Source organism: Oncorhynchus keta, chromosome 28 (genome assembly GCF_023373465.1).
Source record: "Oncorhynchus keta strain PuntledgeMale-10-30-2019 chromosome 28, Oket_V2, whole genome shotgun sequence".
In the NCBI taxonomy this organism is placed as follows: domain Eukaryota; kingdom Metazoa; phylum Chordata; class Actinopteri; order Salmoniformes; family Salmonidae; genus Oncorhynchus; species Oncorhynchus keta.
Window position 1 is genome coordinate 69,915,495 of NC_068448.1, and position 16,794 is coordinate 69,932,288.

The following is a 16,794-nucleotide window of genomic DNA, read 5'->3' on the forward strand; positions in this document are numbered from 1 at the left end:
GTGCAAACCTCTTAGAGACTTATCCAGAAAGATTCACATCTTTAATCGCTGCCAAAGTTCATTCTAACATGTGGGGTGTGGATATTTCTGTATTTCATTTTCACTGAAATTGCGAAGATTTCTAAAAATATGTTTTCACTTTGTCGTTATGGGCTATTGTGTGTATCAATTTTGAATTCAGGCTGTAACACAACAACATGTGGAGTGAGTCAAGGGGTATGAATACTTTCTTAAGGCACTATGTTTGTAGTGTGTGGGTACATTCCAGCTAAAGTTGGTGCTAGAGTTGGTGCAAAAAATGGTCAATGCAGGTAGTCCAAGTAGCCATTTGATTAGCTATTTAGCATTACACCACAGGAGGTTGGTGGCAACTTAATAGGGAAGGACTGGCTCGTGGTAATGACTGGAGCAGAATTAGTGGAATGATATCAGACATGGTTTGATGCCATTCCATTTGCTCCGTTCCAGCCATTATTATTAGCCATCCTCCCCTCAGCAGCCTCCACTACAGTACACAGGCAAACACAATATCCAAGACTAAAACGGCCCTAGAAGGAAGTGCCTTCAAAATGTCCTGCGCTTGAGCGTTTGATTAACCAAACATTAAAGACTTGTGTGTCTGCACATTTCCCTTAGATGTGAATGCCGGTATAAGTGTTTGTCTGTGCATGTGTTCATTCCTAAGTGTGTAAGATGTGTGCATGTCTATGGCAGAGAGAGCCACACACACTCGCCCATGTCAAGTAGCTGGGTCTGACAGGGAGGCAGGGCGGAGGGGCGGAGGGGGCGGGAGGAGAGATGGATGGGGTAGAGAGGGGTGGAGACGACGGCGTGTCTCCTGTATGCCAGGTCACTTGTTATGAACCATCACTTTATTCTACCCTGCTCTGGTGAACAGAGAGAAAGGCAATTGGCTGCAGACATTCTCACAAATAACATACCAGTAGAGTTGTGTGATATGGACAAAAATCCATATCGCAATACATTTCCTCAATTGTCCCTTTACAATCACTCATATGTGACCGACGGGCTCAAATCGGTCTTATGTAGCAAAATTTGAAATGTTTTTGTTTTTTACACTGGATTAAGAGCTAGAAAATGATACATCATACACTACAGTTGAGGAACAATGGGAAAGTAATTCTGCTTTGAAAGTGGATAAACTTGTCAACTCACTTTTGAGTTGGCCTTTGAATGTTTTGGTACCTACTGGAGAGCTCTCCATTGTCTACAGCCATTCAGCATTGTTCACACCCTCTTGAGCCAGCCCCACCCATCTCTTTTTAGAGTCACATGTGAGGTCATGTGCTAAACAGTGAGTAGTGTAGTAAAGATGAAGACTAAAAGTGGTAAAAGTAGTAGCCTACAAAAACAACAAAATTCCAGGTGAACAGAAAGTGTTCGGGTAAAAAATATTGAATGAATATTAGATGTCGCTTACCAAGGTAAACTTGTCTAAAATGACGATGTGAAAGAAATGCAGTAACTCCCAGCCACATCTTGCCAAGTGGATGGGTCTCTACATAAAAAAACATGTTGCAATGTATATACTTTGGTATGTTTAGTTGAATGGAAAATGTAGTTTTGAATAGGTAATTGCTTAATTAGTGTTAATTGTTCCGAGGTGAGGGGTTACCCCTACAAAGGAGCCTCTCTTTCAGTTCATGGAGAGGCATTTTGGATTGAGCTGTGGATGGGGTAGCATTGTTTTTAGCTGTCCCATAAGGTATACGTTTGATGGCAATACTGTTTTTGTTCAGGGAATCACTATGTAAATAAACACCCTGAAGCACAGAATATCTTTTGTGGCTCCGCCATCTTTTTATTTTGAGGTTATGTTTTCCAGTTTAGCCTTCTGGCCTACTCTACGTGACAGAGGTTATGTTTTCCAGTTTAGCCTTCTGGCCTACTCTACGTGATAGAGGTTATGTTTTCCAGTTTAGCCTTCTGGCCTACTCTACGTGACAGAGGTTATGTTTTCCAGTTTAGCCTTCTGGCCTACTCTACGTGACAGAGGTTATGTTTTCCAGTTTAGCCTTCTGGCCTACTCTACGTGACAGAGGTTATGTTTTCCAGTTTAGCCTTCTGGCCTACTCTACGTGACAGAGGTTATGTTTTCCAGTTTAGCCTTCTGGCCTACTCTACGTGACAGAGGTTATGTTTTCCAGTTTAGCCTTCTGGCCTACTCTACGTGACAGTATGATTGTTCCATGACCTCATTGCAAAATTATTAATGGTTGTAATGATCTTAAAATGACACCTTGCGGTGGTCTGGAGCAATAAAGCCGTGACGCTGTGGGTACCTCTAAGTCCCGTGGTGTAAGCTCGCAACTTTTAAAGGAGGAACGACTATGTTTTGTAATTTGGCTATTTTTAACTAGTGGTAATAGAATCCCATATCTTTGTGTTCCTTAATTTAGGTACAGTTGTTTCTCCATTCAGGGTTTTTTCCTGGATCAAAAGGGGCTTAGGTGGTGGGCGTGGTAATGGGTGCAGTCAGCCTGTCGACACGGCTTATTTTGAGAGAACATTTTAGAGGCCCCCCCATCTTCACGGTCTAGAGACATAAAGTAGTGAAGACATAAACTATGAAATAACACATACGCAATCACGTAGTAACCAAAGTAGCCACCCTTTGCCTTGATGACAGCTTTGCACACTCTTGGCATTCTCTCAACCAGCTTCACCTGGAATGCTTTTTCAACAGTCTTGAAGGAGTTCACACTTGTTGAATGCGTTCCCTTCGCTCTGCATTCCAACTCATCCCAAACCATCTCAATTGGGTTGAGGTCGGGTGATTGTGGAGGCCAGGTCATCTGATGCAGCACTCCATCACTCTCCATCTTGTTCAAATAGCCCTTACACATCCTGGAGGTGTGTTGGGTCATTGTCCTGTTGAAAAACAAATGCTAGTCCCACTAAGTGCAAACCAGATGGGATGGCTTATCGCTGCAGAATGCTGTGGTAGCCAAGCTGTTTTGATGTCTTCACTATTATTTTACAATGCATAAAATAGTTAAAATATAAACTCTTGAATGAGTAGGTGTGTCCAATCTTTTGACTGGTACTCTACATATAAATAACTTTTTTTATTTTTTTTATTTAGGCGGGCAGTAAAAACGATAACGCCCAACGTTTTCAATGGCAGAAAAAGCCCTGCCATGGAATGCTCTCAGAGTAGGATCTCTTTTAGAGAGTTGGTACCCTGGGTATTCTGATCTCAAACGGCTGTTTCCTCTCATGTCCAAACACATAAATCATCTGAAGTCTCCCCTCTTGCTCTGAGGCAGCTTAAGGAAGGCTGGAAAGCTCTGTCTGTCTGCTTTCAGACCAAAGGGGCTTTTCTCTCAATACCCAAGCTGTCCAGAAATAGGCTCACCTGAAATTCTCCCTTTTTCTACCTCTCCAGTATTGGGTGGGCCACCTAAGTGTGTTTTTCGAGCTGCCTATGTCCAAACAGTCAAATAAAAAAACATGAATCACTTAATCCAGATATAAGGTACATAGAAAAGATAATGGACCTATATATGTAAATAACAGATTCTAAAATTACAAAAATTATGCATTCAGGAGTATTTTTATGGCATGGGACCCCCAATGATTTTATGAGTCAATCAGATAGCATAAGCTATGGCAAAAGGTGTAGGTTTGCAAGAAATCTGCTTTAAAATTGGAAGAAGAAAAATCTCAGCCTCATGGCAAAATGTGTAGAATTGCAGGCATTTTGCTTTGAAACTGCTAAATGTTATCTCTATCACATGAGCACATGAGGAAATTCGCTTTAAAACAGAGGCCCCAATTTTATCCAGAAAAAAACTCTTGTTCTCTCTCTCTTGTTCTCTCCCTCTCGTTCCCTCTCTCTCATATAGTGGCTAGGAGATGAGTTCCACACACACTCACTCTTTCATTTGTTCTCTCTGTCACACACTCACTCATGCTCTTTCCCTCTGTTCAACACACAATGATAGTTTCTCTCTGCCCCAAACATCCCCCCCCCCCACACACACACACAACCCTCAGGCTCTGTGTGCATAGGTCACTGAGTAATGAAGATTAATGTCAAGGATTGGACTGTCAGACCCTCCTCTCATGTTTGACAAAATTAGAGCCCCGGCAACATTAATCAAGTATTTTATTCTACTATCTCTCCTCCCTCCCCTGTGTCTCCCGGCCAGGTATTGGAGGGTTTATGGTCCGCCAGAGAAGCAGGACGGGACAAGGCATAGCCAAACGATCCCTATCCGGGAAAGACTCGACGTGGTCGTTACCTGAGAACCCAATGTGCAAAGAGGAGGGTAAGGACAATGGAATCGTCCCAAAAGTGCTAATCCCACCCATCTGGCACTCTACGCAGAATCAATCACTTAACCCAGTAAAAAGCGGGTTCCCAGAATGTTACTTTGAGGTTGTGACCTCCTGTCGGTGTGTTGCAGGGTGGAACGAGACAGAGAGTACTCCAGGGAAGGAGACCCCACCGGTGCCTGAATGTCAGGAGAAAGTCAAGAAAAGATACCGCAAAAAGAAAACCAAACTGGAAGAGGAGTTCCCTTCATACCTGCAGGTGACTTTCAGTCTCATGTACACTAATGATATCAGTTTTGATCTACAATGTTCACTTTAAATATGTTATCATGCATACACTGTCTTATAAAGCTATTTATAAGAAAAGGTCACCGGTGAAGTATGCATTAAGTCATCTAATCAGCACAAAGGTGCTAGTGTGGCTACATGATGTCGGTCCAATGCAGCCTCCATATCAAATCATTTCTGGATAACAATTAGGTACCTTACTGTGATTGTTTTCAATTAAAATGATAAAGAAACAACTTCTCAAGCTACCATTTTGCTAGGACTGTCTGGGAGTGGTCTGAGTGGGGAGGGGAAACTGAAAACTAGCTGTTATTGGCAGAGAGGTCTTTCTTTTTGCTCTATTAACTCATTTACCACCTGGTGATGTCACCAGGCAGGCCAAAACTCCATCCCACTAAAACAGGCTGACATTTCATGCAGCCTTTTCAAATAGCTCTTACACTAAAAGGGCATTAGCATAATTTTCACAAATGGACAGTTTTATTCCAACCTCATACTGTGTACAAAACATTAGGAACACCTGCTCTTTCCATGACATAGACCAGGTGAAAGCTATGATCCCTTATTCATGTCAGCTGTTAAATCCACTTCAATCAGTATAGATGAAGGGGAGGAGACAGGTTATATAAGTATTTTTAAACTTTGACACAATTCAGACAAGGATTGTGTATGTGTGCCATTCCGATGGTGAATAGGCAAGACAGAAGTACCTTTGAACAGGGTATGGTAGTAGGTGCCAAGTACACTACTTGAGTGTCAAGAACTGCAACACTGCTGGATATGTCACGCTCAACAGTTGCCCGAGTGTATCAAGAATGGTTCACCATCCAAAGGACATCCAGCCAACTTGACAAAACTGTGGGACGCATTGGAGTCAACATGGGCCAGCATCCCTGTGGAACGCTTTAGGCTGTTCTGAGGACAAAAGGGGGTGCAGCTCAATATTAGGAAGGTGTTCAGTGTATATTAAACACAGGAAAATCATGTTTTTGACTGCACTGGACCTTTAATCGTGTTCTGTAACACATTAGAATTGTTAATATTCTATAGGACACCTGCCAAGCACTTAGTAGTAGCAACTATTTCCCCACCATACAAGTAGTATGCTGCCCCCTTCTAAGATGTATTACCTTCATGATTTACCAACAAATCCTCGGCATTTAAATGGCGTCTCGGAGAGATGTTGCCCTCTCTGTGCCACGCCTTTAATTGACCCAGTATGCTCAGCATTCGTGGGGGCAACCATGTGTTAAGAGCACCAGCTGTCACTATAGGCTTTCTTGTATGCTGCGCTTCAAAAATGAAACCTAAAGGTCTTCACCAGAGAAATGACTTTAATCAATTATTTAAATACCCGGCGCATTAGGCTTTTAATGTTTTACCACAGCGGGGAGCATTCACAACGATAGTTTTTGAGCAGTTAAATGTATTCGAAGTGCAGTTGACTTACTTAAACACATAGCAACCCAACCAGCCTTGCAGGTGACGATGTGTCGCTGTGTTCAGGCTCTCAGTGTGGTTGTATGTACCCTTGTCTCTGGGTGAGTGTGGGTTTATTAGGGCATTTGAGTTCTATTGGTTTATAGTGAGTGCAGGATCATATCCTATCCAAGACACATGGATTCCTACGGCTGCTAGATTTGACAAAACACAAAACACTAACACTACCTCACAAACCAGACCCACTACGTCTCCCTCAATGGCCACAACTCAGACTCCGCTGCAGTTATACAGGGTGTACACAGCCCTTCACCACCTTGGCCCCCCTTAACTCTCAGACCTTCTCCCCTACCACCCCGCACGCACACTCCGTTCCAACACAGTAGGCCACCTTGTCATCCCCAGGTCCAAGCTTCAGAGCTTCTGTGACAGGGCCTTCTCCAGGGTTGCTCCTCGGCTCTGGGACTCCCTCTCTCCGGCCATCCGTAACGGAGTCATCACAATCTTTTAGTCCCTCCTAAAGCCCCAACTCTTTGACAAGCCCCCCCCACACACACACAAAAGCAAAGAAATAGACTTCTAAGACCCTCCTCTCTCAATCTTAGCTCCAACCAATTCCACCCCTTACCCTAATCCGGGTTCATATCCAAATCCCTCCCCGTCCCCTGATACATCAGTATTTCCCTTCTTTGAGCCCACCCCTCTCTTTATTCATGTTTTTGTTTACTCTGATGTTTTGTTTTTCTTATAGTTTGTACAATTGTAAAGCGACTTCGGGTCCCTGAAAAGTGCTGTAGGTCTCCCATGTATTATTATTATTAGTGATGCACCCATATGACATTTTTGGCCGATGCCGATATCTGATATTTTACTTGACAAAAAAAAAACAGATACTGATAACCAATATTTTGAATTTTAGCTGCATTTTAAGCATTCTAGTACAGTTTAATAGTTAACACACACACATGGACGCAGCGGTCTAAGGCACTGCATCTCAGTGCAAGAGGCGTCACTACAGTCCCTGGTTCGAATCCAGGCTGTATTCCATCCGGCTGTGATTGGGAGTCCCATAGGGCGGCGCACAATTGGCCCAGCGTCATCTAGGCTGTCATTGTAAATAAATACTTGTTCTTAACTGACTAGCCTAGTTAAATAAAGGTTACACACACACACAACACTGACCAAAAAGTTAATTTGTTGGCGTTTACGTATGTCCCCATTACCAAATAACACTACATAATCTGTTTCAGTAGCTACAGTTAGCTAGCTAACTATATAGCTAGGTGTCATCTAAAATAACCCTAATTTATAAGACAGTTCTTTTTTGAGTAATGGTGGTCGGACCCATCTATGTGAAGCTAGCCACAATAAGGATTAGGGACAATAGTGGACTTTGCGGTCAGCCTTCAAAATAAAATGATGGTATAATTCCAGTATTTGTATTAATTTGCATCACTGTCAATGACATACTTTAATTTTGAAGGCAAACCGCAAATTCCACTATTGTGCCTAATCATTATTGTGGCTAGCATCACAACACATAACCCGTTCCCTAATTTTTCAACAAGATGTGGGCGTGGAGGTATGGTGTTTTCTTTAGAAGAAGCCATGCTGTCGAGATTTTCTGTCCTCTCGCTTGCTTCTCAAATGTGGCTTGCGCTGTGTCAGCTGCATACACAAGTAGCCTGGCTAGCTTACTTCTTACTGCCCCCTTGAGAAGACAAGTAGCCTGGCTAGCTAACTACTGCCCCCTTGAAGACAAGTAGCCTGGCTAGCTTACTACTGCCCCCTTGAAGACAAGTAGCCTGGCTAGCTAGAATTCATAACTGGATCCCACCTTCTGACACGGAGACAATTGTTTCTTGTTTTTGTTCTTGAAAGATAATTATGTTTTGTTTCTGTATGTGTTCTCTCTGTTTTCTGTATTTCATTGACCGTGTGGTATATTACCAGGAGGCCTTCTTCGGGAAGGGGCTGCTGGACAAGAGCAAGCAGAGCAGGCAGGCAGGCCTGCTGACCATGGGGCTCTGTGAGGAGCTGCTGGACAAGTGCAAGCAGAGCGGTCAGGCAGGCCTGGTGACCACGGGGCTCTGTGAGGAGAGCCCAGGGGCCCATGCAGAGACCAAACCCCCCAGCGCCAGCTTCCTGGACCCCTTGTCGGACCCGCTGCTCAGTGCTACCTCCACCACCACACCCATCTCCAGCAAAGCAGGACTGCGTATGTTCACATCTCTCTTGCTCCTTATTAAAGATGAAAACATTCTCTTTATCTCTCATACCCCCCATCATTCTCCAACCTGTCTGTTTGTTTTTGGTTCTCTTCTCCACGTCCACAATCATTTCAACTCTACCCCAACACGCTATGAACAGCGCTGCAAGTTACCTACTAGGAACACACGTTGCGACATGAACACACTGGATACTAGCAAAATAGAAGCTCTAGATTAACGTTTTTTCAGATTGCCTTCTGCGATATTAACAGCAGAGTTTGGTTTCTTATGTGGTTTTCAATAGACACGTTCACTTTCATAACAGCCTGTTTGTCTCTAGTGTCATGGGGGGGACACTCGTCCACTCTGCTATATTCCCCCTCTTGTCATTTGTGGCAGAGGGAAGCACAGTAATAACTTGAAAGGTTTGCTTGTTTTGAGACATTCACCAGCTTTTAGTTTGACTACGGTCCTTGGAAAGTGTTAGTTCTCTTAGATGTTACGGAAAACCATATACGCATATATATACAGTTGAAGTCGGACGTTTACATACACATTAGCCAAATACATTTAAACTCAGTTTTTCACAATTCCTGACATTTAGTAAAAATGCCCTGTTTTAGGTCAGTTAGGATCACCAATTTATTTTAAGAATGTGAAATGTCAGAATAATAGTAGAGAGAATAATTTATTTCAGCTTTTGTTTTTCCCAGTGGGTCAGACGTTTACTGTCATACCGCTCAGGAAAGAGACGCGTTCTATCTCATAGAGATGAATGTACTTCGGTGCGAAAGTGCAAATCAATCCCAGAACAGCAAAGGTCCTTGTGAAGATGATGGAAGAAACTAGTACAGAAGTATCTATTTCCATAGTAAAACGAGTCCTATAGCGATATAACCTGAAAGGCCGCTAAGCAAGAAAGAAGCCACTGCTCCAAAATCGACAAAAAAGCCAGACTACGGTTTGCAACTGCACATGGGGACAAAGATCCTAATTCTGGGGAGATGTCCTCTGGTCTGATGAATCAAAAATAGAACTGTTTGGCCATAATGACCATCGTTATGTTTGGAGGAAAAACACCATCCCAACCGTGACGCACGGGGGTGGCAGCATCATGTTGTGGGGTGCTTTGGTGCAGGAGGGACTGGGGCACTTCACAAAATAGATGGCATCATTAGGGAGGAAACTTATGTGGATATATTGAAGCAACAGCGCAAGACATCAGTCAGGAAGTTAAGCTTGGTCGCAAATGGGTCTTCCAAATGGACAATGACCACAAGCATACTTCCAAAGTTGTGGCAAAATGGAGGACAACGAAGTCAAGGTATTGGAGTGACCATCACAAAGCCCTGACCTCAATCCTATAGAAAATTTGTGGGCAGAACTGAAAAAGTGTGTGCGAGCAAGGAGGCCTACAAACCTGACTCAGTTACACCAGCTCTGTCAGGAGGAATGGGCCAAACTTATTGTGGGAAGCTTGTGGAAGGCTATCTGGAACATTTGACCCAAGTTAAACAATTTAAAGGCATTGCTACCAAATACTTATTGAGTGTATGTAAACTTCTGACCCATTGGGAATGTGATGAAAGAAATAAAAGCTGACATAAATAATTCTCTCTACTATTATTCTGACATTTCACATTCTTAAAATAAAGTGTGTCCCTAACTGACCTAAGACAGGGATTTTTTACTAGGATTAAATGTCAGGAATTGTGGAAAAACTAAGTTTAAGTGTATTTGTCTAAGGTGTATGTAAACTTCCGACCTCAACTGTATATCGTCTATATCTCCAGCCGATACCGAGGATCCCTTAGTGGACCTTTCGGAAGTCCTGAGCACGGATGCAGATCTCCTGGGAATGCTGTCGGATGATCTGGTGAAGTCGGGGCACAACTCAGGTAGACCCCTCCCCTGCCCTCCTCCAAAATGTCTGCCTCCACTTCCTTTCTTCTCTGCCCACTCACACACACTCTCCTTGTCGCTAGCAAGGTCAACTCCATAAACAAGCACCTGTTGCATCTTTACTCATCATTTTGCATTTTCCTTCACTTGTATAGTTTTGTACTTCGAGTAATACTCTTGGTTTGCAGTACTTCCTGTCTGTGTCCATTGATTTTGGTTTGCTTTTGAACAGTTTTCTTGAAATGCACATCTTGATGCCTGCATAATGGAGTGACATAACACTCCTCATAGACGAGGGTTAATAACAACCAGAACTGGGTTCAAATTGTATTTGTTTTCTTTCAAATGTGTTGAGTGTTTGTTTAAAAACAAAACGTTGGTTACATTGTACCAGACAAGCTCATTCAAGCATTTTTATGGGTTCCGATACTATTTGAACCCAGGCCTGTGTTAGGACTCGTGTCGTGATGGTTGGTTTTATGCCACTACTATTGTGGTGTAGCATCACAGTGGGCTGCTTCAAGTAAAGTGTTAGCATAGCATTTTATCACACCTGCTTTTCTCCCCCTCAGTTTATAATCCTCTGGTTTTGGGTTCCTGTAGGTCTTGATTTATGCCCTTTCCAAGTCGACTGCTCTTCCTCTCCGTTTGGTAAGAGACGTCCTCGGGCCCGTCTGGCCTCTTAGGAGCAGACCTGCCACCCCTCCCCTTCTCCCACTTTTGGGATGCTTTGGGACCCCATCCCCTCTAACACGTTCTACGCTCTCTGCATTTTTTCATGTCCTTCCTTCTCTGCGCTCCCCATTTTCTCACTCTGTAGCACTGTACAGTCTTTTTGACTAACTACTGTGATTTTACAACCACTCACCAATCTGCATGTCTATTGACCAATCTATGGACTGTTGAGTGATATTCTGTGGAAAAAAAGGGCTGGAGGTGAAAGTGATGAGTTGCTCTTTTAAATAATGTTGTTTAATACAAATATCATAACTTTAATATACTTCCTTTGGTTTCTTCATGAAAAACCTGGGTTATATACCTGAGGTTTAGCAAAAAGCTGACCACACACACGGCTATAAACTTTTGTTTTCATTTGATGTGTTTTAGTGCTTTCAATATCCTCATCCCAAATGAGTTTGTTGAGTATGGGTTTCAAAGTCTGATCTTCCTCTAGTCATAGAATGTAACAAAGCAAAACTATAAATGACTCCACGTTCCATGGAGCACTTACCTGAGTAGCAAAGAAAACCTTGCCATCTTAGGAAATTAGATTTTCTTTTTTCTATGTGGTCTCGAGTCGGCATTGTTTCACAATGTATTTCATCTATCCTGTTTTTCAGTGTTGTATAGTGATTTCTTCTTTGTTTTTCACCCTTGTATTCCAGATTATTTGAGAACGCCTGAAGGCCCCAAAACAGATAAAACAATGTTTTACCTTTAGCCTTCATTCCTTACCTTCAGCACCATATGCAGTAGCTGCGGTCTCCATGTACTTTGTCTCTTCCCATATATCAAGTTAATTCAAGGTCACAAGCGAAGTAGCTTTTCCCAACAAAAATAAATGAAAAAGAAGCAAACTAGTCGAGAGTGCACCACAGTAAAATGTGCGTTGACCTCGGACCCCCCTCCGATGTTGACGACTGAGGTTATGATGATTAATCATTGCAGTCTCCCAGAACTCTTTTCATTGATTAAGCCCTTGTCTACTCTAATGTGGGCAGTATGGGAACTAATTATGGAGGCAGTGTGGCTATTTTTTAAGGGACGGCTGCTCCGCGCCCCTCCCACACCTCTTTCCACACTCAGTCGAGCAGGCAACACAAATGAGTTAGTCGTTATACTTAGAAGATTGAATTACGGGAAGACAAAGAAAAAAAAACAAGCGTTGAAGGGTATATAATATATAATGAGATCATGTTCAGTTTATTTTACCACCATGACATGAAGGATCAGCTCTGTTTTCTCTCTCGTTCCTCTCTCTCTCTCTCGCTCCTCTCACTCTCCTCTCTCTCGCTCCTCTCACTCTCCTCTCTCTCGCTCCTCTCACTCTCCTCTCTCTCGCTCCTCACTCTCCTCTCTCTCGCTCCTCTCTCGCTTCTCTCACTCTCTCCTCTTCTCTCTCTCGCTTCTCTCACTCTCTTCTCTCACTCTCTTCTCTCACTCTCTCCTCTCTTCTCTTCTCTCTTTTTCTTCCTCCTCTCTGAAATGGCTCGTGAGGGGGCTAGTGTCGATTTATTTTTGTTACGTAAAAGTGGACTATGGGTGGGTATGCCCGCGTGTGTATGTGACCACCCTCTCCTCACCATCCTCTTCTGCCATCTGCTAGCTGGTCTGGACATGGACCCCATACCTGATGATCCCACTGGGCCCTGTCAGGGCTCGGCAGGCCGGGGGCCCAGGGCTCTACAGGAGGAGCCTCTGGACGTCATCCTGAGCCCAGAACTGGACAAGATGGTCGCAGATGGTAAGGCGGCCTTGTTGAATTCTGTCTGTCTTCCAGAGATCTGTATATAATGATTATATTATCATGTCTCCACCCTAACAATGGGAGTTGTCCCAAAGGCAGGCGACAAGCTTAGGTCGAAAATAACCCATTGAAATGTATTGGGATTATTTTGGACAGATTTTGTCGAGAGTGAAACCTCTGGCTTCGCCTCTTCCTCTCTGTGCACACTCGGTGTCATTGGTGAAGAGCAGAGGTTTACATATCCAGTCCTCCAGGGCTTCAGTGTCTGTTTCCTCTTGTCTCACTGATCTATTTGACGTATGTTAGTGTGTGACTCTCTGGCCTAAATGGTTTCGCAGCTCGACATCAGTACATAGATTCAGGGTCGGTTTCCGAGACACGTCTATAAAGCTGGACTAGGCTTAATCTGTGTCTGGGAAACTGGCCCTAAAAGTCAATCATGAGAAATGTCTTTCTTCTTAGAGTTGCGTGACTCTGTTGATGATTGTGGTCTTTATAGTATCCACCACATGGAACAACTGCTGTGTATAGAAGGTTTTGGTGGTCAAATCACATCCCACATTGCAAAATCATGGAACACTAAGTAAATAATGTTTGCTCAGTTTAACTGAAGTTCCCGCAAAGTATCAGTGTTGACAAATAGGGAGGTCAACCTTATTCCCTTGGCAGAGATTTACCCGCCTGACTTGCTCCCTGTGTGTTATAACTGCTTAGCGGCTTCCTGGCTCTGTCAAAACCAATGTCTGGCCTAACACATTGACGCATAACCAAATCCATGCCGGTTTTAGTTGAGGTTGTTGTGCATTCCTCAGACTTGCAATTGCGCTACAACCCATCTGATGAAATTCTATGTTTGATCCCCAGGATTTGTTAACTGGCTTGCTTGGTTCAATCAAACTAGCACAGAGGATAAAGTGTATAACATTGCAGCAATGTAATATGCGTTTATTTTCTTTTTTTCAGGTGCAATTCTCAGTAAGCTCTACAAAATCCCAGGTTTGTGGTTTTGATTATATAAGTCTAACCTAGAGTTTTCAAAAGGTTGTTCATTCATTTGTATGTCAGAGATGATTAGTTCCATAGAATTCAAAGATAACCGTGAAACATTCAATCACCACCTGTTGATGATGGTTTAAAGTATGTGCGTGAATGCTATTTATTTCATTGCTGTCACCCTCTACAGAGCTGGAGGGTAAAGACGTGGAGGACCTCTTCACAGCGGTCCTGAGTCCCAGCACCAGCCAGCCTCCACAGCTGCCTCACGCCCACCCTGGGCCCAATGTACCTAGAGCCGTGGCCATTCCAAACCCAGGTACCACCACCACCTCAAGCCTCTTGGAGAATTGCATTTGGTTTCTGGGAATTTAAATGAACACAGCAAAAAAAGAAACGTCCACTCACTGTCAACTTGTGTTTATTTTCAGCAAATGTAACGTGTAAATACGTGACTAGCAAAAATTGAATAATGTTTCCCTGAACAAAAGGGCGGGTTAGTATCTGGTGTGGCCACCAGCTGCATTAAGTACTGCAGTGCATCTCCTCCTCATGGACTGCACCAGATTTGCCAGTTCTTGCTGTGAGATGTTACCCCACTCTTCCATCAAGGCACCTGTAAGTTCCTGGACATTTCTGGGGGGAATGGCCCTAGCCCTCACCCTCCGATCCAACAGGTCCCAGACGTGCTCAATGGGATTGAGATCCGGGCTCTTCACTGGCCATGGCAGAACACTGACATTCCTGTCTTGCAGGAAATCACACACAGAACGAGCAGTATGGCTGGTGGCATTGTCATGCTAGAATGAGCCTGCAGGAAGGGTACCACATGAGGGAGGAGAATGTCTTCCCTGTAACATACAGTGTTTAAATTGCCTGCAATGTCAACAAGCTCAGTCCATTGATGCTGTGACACACTGCCCCAGACCATGACGGACCCTCCACCTCCAAATCGATCCCGCTCCAGAGTACAGGCTTTCGGTGTAACGCACATTCCTTTGACGATAAATGTGAATCCGACCATCACCCCTGGTGAGACAAAACTGCGACTCGTCAGTGAAGAGCACTTTTTGGCAGTCAAATCAAACGTTATTTGCCACGCGCAAATAATACAACAAATGTAGACTTGTACCGTGAAATACTTACGGTACTTTTACAAACCCTTAACCAACAGTGCAATTAAAGAAGAAAAATATTTACCAAGTAGGCTAAAATAAAAAGTAATAAGAAAAAGTAACACAACAACAATAACGAGGCTATACACATCACTTACGTCCTGTCTGGTCCAGCGACGGTGGGTTTGTGCCCATAGGCTACGTTGTTGCCGGTGATGTCTGGTGAGGAACTGCCTTACAACAGGCCTACAAGCCCTTAGTCCAGCCTCCTGGTGTAACTCAGGCAGTTGTTGACATCCTGTACCTGTCCCACAGGTGTGATGTTCAGATGTACCGATCCTGTGCAGGTGTTGTTACACGTGGTCTGCCACTGCGAGGACGATCAGCTGTCCATCCTGTCTCCCTGTAGCGCTGTCTAATGGCGTCTCACAGTACGGACATTGCAATTTATTGCCCTGGCTACATCTACAGTCCTCATGCCTCCTTGCAGCATGCCTAAGGGATCTGTGGATTTTTACAAATTATCTTTGAAAGACGGGGTCCTGAAAAAGGACATATCTTTTTTTGCTGAGTTTATAATCAACTATTGACTGTGGAAATCAATCTATAAGAATGAATGGATATGAGCATTTATTGAATGAACATTGATTTATATGAATATCATGTTCACATAATCAACAGGACATGCAGATGTATTTCTGGAACTACTTCTCCGACATCGTCTCTATGCTCTCTGTTGCAGGCGACCATGGAATGTTTCCCCGCATGCCAATGATAAACGGCATGATGGGGCCCAACCCTCACTTTCCTCCAACTCCCATGATGACCGGCAGCACAGGCCCATGTGGACTGGGAAACTTCTCGCCCATTCACAGAATGCCTTTCCCAGACAAGATTAGGTAAGAGCAGGGAGCTGTCTATCCATTACTAGAGCATTGCTTTCATCTGGTCAAAGACAATCAATTGGATTTTGTGTTATTAACTTGCCTCGTGATAATTGGATGTTGTGTTATTAACTTGCCTCGTGATAATTGGATGTTGTGTTATTAACTTGCCTCGTGATAATTGGATGTTGTGTTATTAACTTGCCTCGTGATAATTGGATGTTGTGTTATTAACTTGCCTCGTGATAATTGGATGTTGTGTTATTAACTTGCCTCGTGATAATTGGATGTTGTGTTATTAACTTGCCTCGTGATAATTGGATGTTGTGTTATTAACTTGCCTCGTGATAATTGGATGTTGTGTTATTAACTTGCCTCGTGATAATTGGATGTTGTGTTATTAACTTGCCTCGTGATAATTGGATGTTGTGTTATTAACTTGCCTTTTTAAATGATAATTTGCTTCAAAGTGAACCGCATTGTAAGTGATGTGACATACTTGAGCAATAAGGCACGGGGGGGTGTGATATATGGCCAATATACCAAGGGTTGTTCTTATTCGGCACGATGCATCGCCATATACCACAAACTCCCGAGGTGCCTTATTGCTATTATAAACTGGTTGTCAATGTAATTAGAGCAGTAAAAATAAATGTTTTGTCGTACCCGTAGTATATGGTCTGATATACCATGGCTGTCAGCCAATCAGCATTCAGGGCTTGAACCACCCAGTTTGTAAAAATCAATATATAACTAAATATATTGGTAATGTTGCAATAGAATGTGTAACCTGAGATATCCTTCCAGGGACAAGAAGTTTAGCCAGATGGGGGGTGATGTGGTTGGTTCATGGAGCGCCCCCGGCCCCGTCCCTGGCCCCGTCCCACCTCCAGAGGGAGAGACAGACACCATGTCCAACGCCCAGAGGAGCACGCTCAAGTGGGAGAAGGAGGAGACTCTGGGCGAGATGGCCACCGTGGCCCCAGTCCTCTACACCAACGTCAACTTCCCCAACCTCCTAGAGGAGTTCCCAGGTTGGTACATCATAGACAAAGTTTCTCAGATTAAAATGAGATGATTTTTGGTTACGTCAAATTCAAAAGTGTGAATTACCTACTACATTTTTTCAAATGAAAAAAAATGATAAGCTCTGAAGTTCTGTGTCACACGCAGAAAAAGGGGACTGGGAAAGG

The 16,794-nt window shown here is 43.5% G+C and overlaps 1 protein-coding gene across 1 annotated transcript in view; it reads left to right on the forward strand.

Moving 5' to 3' along the window:
* Positions 1–16,794, forward strand: part of kmt2ca (lysine (K)-specific methyltransferase 2Ca) — a 297,312-nt gene that overhangs the window by 252,480 nt on the left and 28,038 nt on the right. The window contains exons 25-34 of the mRNA XM_052484247.1: positions 4,176–4,295; positions 4,434–4,561; positions 7,984–8,248; positions 10,034–10,138; positions 10,746–10,793; positions 12,469–12,606; positions 13,573–13,605; positions 13,793–13,921; positions 15,460–15,616; positions 16,409–16,635. Of these exons, the coding sequence (XP_052340207.1) occupies positions 4,176–4,295; positions 4,434–4,561; positions 7,984–8,248; positions 10,034–10,138; positions 10,746–10,793; positions 12,469–12,606; positions 13,573–13,605; positions 13,793–13,921; positions 15,460–15,616; positions 16,409–16,635 (1,350 nt within the window). The remainder of the gene's footprint in view (positions 1–4,175; positions 4,296–4,433; positions 4,562–7,983; positions 8,249–10,033; positions 10,139–10,745; positions 10,794–12,468; positions 12,607–13,572; positions 13,606–13,792; positions 13,922–15,459; positions 15,617–16,408; positions 16,636–16,794) is intronic.